The sequence below is a fragment of the Nelumbo lutea genome, chromosome 6 (assembly GCF_056320005.1).
Source record: "Nelumbo lutea isolate HS-2025 chromosome 6, American lotus-T2T, whole genome shotgun sequence".
Classification (NCBI taxonomy): domain Eukaryota; kingdom Viridiplantae; phylum Streptophyta; class Magnoliopsida; order Proteales; family Nelumbonaceae; genus Nelumbo; species Nelumbo lutea.
Window position 1 is genome coordinate 36,944,384 of NC_142689.1, and position 8,729 is coordinate 36,953,112.

General features: G+C 34.0%; 1 protein-coding gene across 1 annotated transcript; it reads left to right on the top strand.

Moving 5' to 3' along the window:
* Positions 1-356: 356 nt before the first annotated feature.
* On the top strand, positions 357-8,626 carry LOC148848573 (short-chain dehydrogenase/reductase 1-like). Its single transcript, XM_088948770.1, has 5 exons — positions 357-710; positions 1,662-1,730; positions 1,993-2,175; positions 3,333-3,684; positions 8,138-8,626. The coding sequence occupies exons 1-5, from the start codon at positions 642-644 to the stop codon at positions 8,149-8,151; spliced, it is 687 nt and encodes a 228-aa protein (XP_088804896.1). The 5' UTR covers positions 357-641; the 3' UTR covers positions 8,152-8,626.
* The last annotated feature ends 103 nt before the right edge of the window (positions 8,627-8,729 follow it).

Genomic DNA, 8,729 nt, shown 5'->3' on the forward strand with positions numbered 1-8,729 from the left:
AAGGGATGTTCAAGAATAATGATATGGAGGTTTTAATATTTATTAAAACTAATGTAAGATATATATATATATATATATATATATATGGCATTTGGATTTAACCACTATGCTCTGCATAGAACTCCCAGACAAGTGTTTAATTTATATAATATTAGTATAAGGGCACATGTTATGTATATATGTTTAGTACAGGATAAAGACAAATTAAACAAAACTTTTATGACCTGCACCAAAAGCATGGCACGTATCAACTTTATAATGGTACACATTATCTTGGGAGGAGGCTTAAGGATTTTTCTTTTTTTTTTTGTATTAAGAAGTAAATTTGAAAAGACTTCGAAGGGTGGAATCTAGATGTGATAAAGTATTAAAATGGATATGCTTGCTACTTAAGATTAATCAAATCATTCCTGTAAACGTTCTGATCGAATCCTCCAACATCTCCAATTGTGGATCTGTTTTGCAGGTGTGCAGTAGTTACAGGAGCCAATAAAGGGATTGGACTGGAGATCTGTCGACAGTTAGCATCTAAAGGTGTACTGGTGGTGTTAACAGCTAGAGATGAGAAGAAGGGTCTCCAGGCTGTTGAAAATCTCAAAGCCACCGGACTCTGTAATGTGATTTTTCATCAGCTAGATGTGATGGATCCCTCTAGTATTGCTTCTGTGGGAGATTTTGTCAAATCCCATTTTGGGAAGCTTGATATCTTGGTAACATTATTTTAGAACAAAAACATGAATGTATCTGTTTTTGTTTTCCAAGGCAAAGATAAGTTGGTTTTGTTTCAAATTAAAAAATATTATATGTTTTTTATATTGGTTTTTAAAACAAAAACAATGTTTTTAGTATAAAAGTTATATGATTTATGGAATATGCATGAACATGTTGTAGAACACCCCTGAAAAAGGAGTATTTTTCAAATTACAACATGAATGTTTTTGTTTTCGTTTGTTTTTTTAAATTGCCACCTTGGAAAAAAAATTGCATTTAACTGTGTCCTTGCATTGAAAAGCAGAGACGAGTTGGTTTTTGTTAAAAAAACAAAAAATACATTAGGGCTAGCTGCAAACATTATCTGATATTATCTGAATTTGAATTTGATCCTATTAGGGGTGATATGAATTTGACCCATTTAGAATTGGATCAAATATGGATTTACCCCTCTGATCCGATATACTCTGATTCAATTCGATTTAAATATATATGCTCATGTATAACTTAAAAATTATATTACATCTTTCATTGAAGTTGGTCTCAATGCATGCTATATTTTCACTAAATTGATGTCATAGGCTCAAGTTTTGTATAAATAAATTTCGATTCATTTTGTTCATAAAATGATCCAATTAGAATCCCAATTCAATTTGAAGTCGCTAGATATCTGATGGATATGATCCGATTCTGAATATAACAAATTAAATTCGAATATACCTATATCTGATTTCGATTCAATCCGATCCATTTGCAGTCCTATAATACATGTTTTTTAAATCTTCAAAATGATGATTTTCATTCTCAATATAGTTTAGAGTTTTAATGGGATCCCGTTGTTGCAATAATGGTACAGGAAGCACTTGTCTCTTTTCATTTGATTTCATTTTTATTATAATCCATTAAAGAAAGATTTACTGAGAGAGACCCAGAAGTCGAATCCTTTGCAGGTGAACAACGCTGGGATTGGTGGAGCGATAATAGACTTTGATGCTCTCCCGAAACTTATGAGTCTTGAGGTAGAGTATAATCTCGCCATTTGATCCCGAAAATTCTCACAAGGCGATAGCTGAAGCTATTATTTAACATATTAACGATTGTTAACTTTATCTCAACGGCTGATTCTAGTGAGCCATATAACTTGTTAGCAGAGTTGCTAACCAAAATTGTTGTAGAGATGAACAATTATTGGGTCAAAGAGAAAATTTTCTTATTGTGGAGGACGTGGGTGCCATAGTGTTATTAGCTACCAAACAGACTGAGGTTGTTACATTGATGCAGAGAAAAGGTGAGAAACCAAATTGGAAAGAAGTAGTAATAAGCGAAACTTACGAGTTGACAGAAGAATGTCTGCAAACAAACTACTATGGAGCTAAAAGACTGTGTGAAGCACTTATTCCCCTCCTTCAGCTATCTGATTCAGCAAGAATTGTTAATGTTTCCTCTATCGTGGGGAAACTACAGGTATACAATCTTCCTTCGAATCAATACAATTGGAAATCCTTAATTGTATTATACGAAAGAAATTGCATGTGGCATGTGAAGGCAACGACAACTTTACTTCTCTCACATAGGGATGGCAATTTTTCGTATCCCCGACATAGGATCGGGGATGGGGATTGTTTTGGTTGGGTATTGGAAATAGGGACGGGGATTAATAGCAATTCCCATATAAAATATTATTTATATTAAATATATATTATTACATTAAATATATTAAACCATATTTAAAACATTATTTATAATAAATAAATTCATTTTTCAAAAAAATACTGTTATTTAAAAAATTTCAAAGATTCGGGTCCCTGTGGGGAACCATCTCCATCAGGGATCAGGGATGGAGACTAATTTCAGAAGCAGGGGTGGAGATGAGGAATATGATCCCTGCCCCATTGCCATTCCTACTGTCAGATTCCGGCTGGCCCATGCGTCTTGGTGGTTTTCCTATCATCAAATGAAGCAAATTATTACTTTTACCCCATTAACTGAATTTTACTTTGTATGTATTTTATTTTTAGTAAGGTTATGTTTGTTTGTAGCAGTGTTTTCCCATTGACCCATATGGCCGGGGTGTTCATCTTGGGAACACAGTCCAGGCAATTGGTTCCATTTCACCCTTATCCCGATCCTTGGTAAAATACTGTTGATTTGGTCAGTGACCTACCGACCTAGGCGGTCGATCCAGATGATCGAATTATCGACCCAAAAACCAGTGGTCAGAATGGTTCTGATTCTAAATTGGTTTTTAAAAACCTTGGCTTGCACTACAAATCTTATCCAATGCAAATTTTGATCTGGTTCAGTTTTATATTTGTTTTCAACTACGATTTGCATTATTATTTCATACAAAATTTTTATCTTTTGCCTCATTTGCACTTGTTAGCAGTATAAAATTTGCATTCAAAAAAGCTGATGCAAAATTTGCACCACCTAGCCTTCTTCCCTACCACAATTCTATATATATGGAGATCATATTATTTTGCTTCATACTCCATGATTTTACTTCTGATAAACAAGTGAATTTAAAGCAAAAGTAAATCAGAAATTTACACGAATTTAAATGAGTGGAAGGCTGTGCATGCATTACCCAATAATTGACGCTGGTTTTCTCAATGTTGCAGCGTATCTCCCATGAAAGAGCTAAAGAGGTGTTGAGTGATATTGATGGCATCACGGAAGAGAAAGTGGATGAAGTGATAAATGAGTTTCTAAAGGATTTCAGGGAAGGTTCTTTGGAATCTAGAGGCTGGCCTTCTTTGTCTGCCTATGTAGTCTCTAAGACGGCTCTCAATGCATATACATGGATTCTAGCAAAGAAGCTTCCCAATTTCTGCATAAACTGTGTCAGTCCTGGTTTTGTGAAAACGGATATCAATGGCAATACCGGTGTCTTAACTGTTGAAGAAGGTGCAGAAAGTGCTGTGAGGTTGGCTTTGCTCCCTGATGGTGGACCTTCTGGCCTATTCTTTAATCGTAAGGAACCATCATCCTTTTATCTTTATTTGGAAGTTTTAGACCCAACTTCAATTCACCGATCAAAAATAAAGTGGAGAAGTTCATGTGCTCTCACAACTCTTTGCGCCATTAATTTGTACTATGTTGCTTTTCATTTTTCTAATCTTTTAAGGATATTACTCATTATTAGTTTTTAGTTTTATTTTTGGAGTTGCTTTGTTTTTTAGTTTTTTGAATCTGCAACGAATTAAGTTGAAAAGAATTCGAAGACAAAAATTTATAGTGTTTTTTGTTTAAAGTGTAAGGCTTGGCCTGCCTTATTCAACTTATGAGTCCAATTTGAATATATACGAAGAATTATGTATTTTGGGTTTTTTTTTTCTTGTATACTTTTCATCTTTATCTTGTTTGGAAAAGTCAAGAGACTTTGATGGGGATTTTTAGGCTTATTTTAAAAAACAGGGAATCCAATCCCCAAAATTATGTCTTGGTATTCCACAACAAAACGGAGTAGTAGAAAGAAAGAATAGAAACATCTTGAGTGTAGTTCGGACCCTTCTATGAGATTCTCATATTCCTTCTTGGTTTTGGGTGGAGACAGCCAGCACTGTTGTGTATCTAATAAATCATCTTCCATCTTCTATTTTGAATAGTACCTCTCCATTCTAGTCTTTGTTTCACAAATCTCCTAACCTATCATTGCTCAAAGTTTTTGGTTGTGTTTGCTTTACTTATCTTCCACCCCATGAACAACCAAGTTGATTGCACAGGCAACATTATGTGCTTTTGTGGGTACAACCTTGACCACAAGGGATTCTTTTGTTACGATCCCAAAGCTCATCATATTAGGATCTCTCATAATGTCATCTTTCTTGATCACATATCTTTCTTTGAGCATATTGTTAAATTTCCTGCTCCTTTTGTCTTTTTGTTGCATATCTTGGGTTCTATAGATCCTCCAAATGCTCCAACATCACATGCACAACAACTTTAGACCTACTTCAGAAGACAAAAGTCTACATCAGCTCCTATGCCCCCTCTGCATTCTCCAACATTAGTTGCTAATCCAATTACACCATTCACCTTTGTAAATTCTCCTAACCTACCACCTGAACCCATTGCCTCCACATTGTGCCGCTCTTCTAGAATTATTCGCCCACCTAACCACTATGGTTACTCTCTAGATCATAGTTCCTTTTCTAATATCTTATCCACCACATACATTCCCAAGACTTATCAATAGGCTGTAGCTATCCCATATTGGAAAGATGACACTCAGGAATTGGTCAAGGCTCCATTTGAAGCCTGTCTCATTGGAAGCCGCTGGGTCTACTCAGTAAAGTTGGAGTCAAAAGGAAGCCTAGATAGGTACAAGGCTAGACTTGTTGTGCAAGGCTATAAATAGGAATATGGGATAGATTATGAAGAGACGTTTGCTCTTGTGGTAAAAATGATTACAGTCAGAATCCTATTAGGCATCTCTACAATTAAAGATTGGACAATTTATCAGATAAATGTGAAAAATGTTTTTCTTCAGGGAGAATTGAAGGAAACAATTTACATGAAACCTCCCCCTGGATATAGCACAGATCCAGAGCTTGTTAGTTGTCTCAAGAAGTCTCTACATGGCCTGAAACAAGTACTCACAACCTGGTTTGAGAGATTTAGATATGTGATTACTGATGCAGGATTTATTCAAAGCTCTTTTAATCACTCTCTTTTCACTTTGCATTGGATTCAGTGTAGGACCCTTCTCTTCCTATATGTTGATGATATAATTATTATGGGGAATGATGTGGAGGGAATCACTGGTCTGAAAAAACTCTTTTAAGATGAACGATTTGGGACCTTTAACCTATTTCTTGGGACTTGAGGTCAGTCATAATTCCCATGGCTATTTTGTTAACCATCATAAGTATGCAATGGATCTTGTCAAAATGGCTAATCTCAGTGATTCCAAGACTTTTGATACTCCCTTGGAGGTTAATTTGAAATTAACTAAGGATAAGGGCTTTCCTCTTGAAGATCCTACTCTGAACCGACACCTGGTGGGTAGCTTAATATATATCACGATGATTCGGTTGGATATATCATATACAATCCAACTAGTGAGACAGTTGGTCTCATCTCCACGACAACCTCACATGTCTGCAGTTCATCGGATTATTAGTTATTTGAGGGAAACCGTATCTCTTGGCTTATACTTTTCCTCCTCCTCATCCACCAGCCTTACTACCTTTGCTGATGCTGATTGGGTTGGTTGTCTAGACACTAGATGATCTACTACGGGATGGTGTGTCTTTCTTGGTAACTCTTTCATTGCTGGAGGTGTAAGAAACAATCTACAGTTTCAAAATCTTCTACTAAAGCTGAATACAGAGCCATGTCATCTGTATGCAGTGAATTATATGGCTTAGGGCTCTGCTACATGACATACTACAGGAGTCACCCCCATCAATTCCCCTCTTTGCAAATAATGTCAATGCCATCAAGATTGCCTCTAATCCTTTTTTCCATGAATGCACAAAGCACATTGAAGTTGTTTGCCACTTTATTTGTGATCTCCTTCAAGCTAGCACTATTTCTCTTCCCCATGTTTCTTCTGGGCTTCAACTTGCAGATCTCTTGACAAAAGCTATGATGTGGGCACGCCACTTTTTCTTTATGGATAAACTGATGTTGATTCCTAGGCATCAATTTGAGGGGGAATGTAGTGATAAAGAGAGTTGGCCGAGAGGGCTATTTCTATAATTTACATCTTGTTGTATTTTATTTTCTTCTTGTACACTATCTTCTCTTGTACTCTAAGGACAATTTGGTCCTTTTACCTTTTTTAATATAAAGTTCCCTCCTAAGGTGTCGAGCTCCACATTGGACACACCCACAAACTTGCTTCTGTCTTTTTCTCTTCTATTTTACAAAAATAGACCAGCCTCTAACAATCCACTTGTCTACTTGTCACAAATTCAACGGACTTGGAGAAGCCCCTTAATTATGATGTCCAATTCCATGGAACTGGAACTGCTTTTTTTTTTCAATCACTAAATTAAAAGCTATTTAAAAAGGATATCATGTTTTAGAAAAACTTCTAAAAAAATAACTTCTATAAATATTATATAACTGATCAAATCGGGATTTTGTTCCTTTAACCATTATTTCCCATCATATATTCTATTTAACTAGTAATTAAGCACGTGGATTGGACGTGAGTTTTTTTTCATATTAATTACTTGAATTTTGGATATTTCATAATTTAGATAAAAATTGAAAATTAACAACAGTAACAATATGATTAAAAATAAACTCAAATCCTTATAGTAAATGAGCACATGCATTGCATGTGAAAATTTTAAATTACAATAATAAACATAAATAAAAATAAAATTTATTTTAATAATTACTTTTATTTATTATGATGAATATATAACATTATTAATGTTCCCAAATGCAATAGAATTTTTTTACTTTTTCATTATTTGTGTTCTATCTTTTTTTTTATATTTATTATTCAATTATGACAACATGTGTTTCTTTGAAAAGTTGGATCATTGATCTACCATCTAGATAATAAAATAGCTTTACTTTTGGATTTGTTTTAAATTATATATAATCTACATTATATAAATAACTTTTACTTATCATACTTAATTTTTGTTTGACATAATTAATAAATAATTTTTTATATATTCTTTTGATTACTTGTACTTTGTTATATTTTTAAAGATTTATTGTTTAACTATCATATCATCGGTGAATGCATTTGACCCAAACCACTAATCCACAACCCAAAAAGGAAAATAATTTGATTTCTATGTTGACATTAAATTTTATATTACAATTCCATCATTGATAATGAATGTATATTATTAGAGATGTACCTAATATTTATTTTTATAAATATATAACATTAGATATGTTTCCAAATTTGTTCTATTTTTATTTTTTTTATTATTTATTTTCCTATTTTTTTAAGTTTTATTATTTGACTATGACATTATTTGGTTAGTGACCTACGACCTGGGCATTCGAACCAGATGATCAAATTGTTGACCCAAAAACCGGTGCCCAGAACGGTTCAGATTCTAAATTGGTTTTTAAAAACCTTGGATTGCACTACAAATCTTATCGAATGCAATTTTGATCTGGTTCAGTTTTATATTTGTTTGCAACTAAGATTTGTATTATTATTTCATACAAAAGTGTTATCTTTTGCCTCATTTGCACTTGTTAGCAGTATAAATCTTGCATTCAAAAAGCTGATGCAAAATTTGCACCACCTAGCCTTCTTTCCTATCACAATTCTATATATATATGGAGATCATATTATTTTGCTTCATACTCCATGATTTTACTTCTGATAAACAAGTCGAATTTAAAGCAAAAGTAAATCAGAAATTTACACGAAATTAAATGAGTGGAAGGCTGTGCATGCATTACCCAATAATTGACGCTGGTTTTCTCAATGTTGCAGCGTATCTCCCATGAAAGAGCTAAAGAGGTGTTGAGTGATATTGATGGCATCACGGAAGAGAAAGTGGATGAAGTGATAAATGAGTTTCTAAAGGATTTCAGGGAAGGTTCTTTGGAATCTAGAGGCTGGTCTTCTGTGTTTGCCTATATAGTCTCTAAGGTGGCTCTCAATGCATATACACGGATTCTAGCAAAGAAGCTTCCCGATTTCTACATAAACTGTGTTAGTCCTGGTTTTGTGAAAATGGATATCAACGGAAATACCAGTGTCTTAACTGTTGAAGAAGGTGCAGAAAGTGTTGTGAGGTTAGCTTTGCTCCCTGATGGTGGACCTTCTGGCCTATTCTTTTATCGTAAGGAACCATCATCCTTTTAACTTTTTTTGGAATGTTTAGACCCAACTTCAATTCTTGATCAAAAATAAAGTGGAGATGTTCATGTGCTCTCACAATTCTTTGTGCCATTAATTTGTACTATGCTGCTTTTCATTTTTATAGTCTTTTAAGGATATTACTCATTTTTAGTTTTTAGTTTTATGTTTGGAGTTGCTTTGTTTTTTATTTTTTTGAATCTGCTCCGAATTAAGTTGAAAA

What these genes read in the sequence shown, in the direction of transcription:
- LOC148848573 (XM_088948770.1), top strand. Translation starts at nt 642, where the DNA reads ATGGATCCCTCTAGTATTGCTTCTGTGGGAGATTTTGTCAAATCCCAT. An exon ending in TTGGGAAGCTTGATATCTTG is followed by an intron (nt 711 to 1,661) that starts GTAACATTATTT and finishes AATCCTTTGCAG; the next exon opens with GTGAACAACGCTGGGATTGG. An exon ending in CGAAACTTATGAGTCTTGAG is followed by an intron (nt 1,731 to 1,992) that starts GTAGAGTATAAT and finishes ACATTGATGCAG; the next exon opens with AGAAAAGGTGAGAAACCAAA.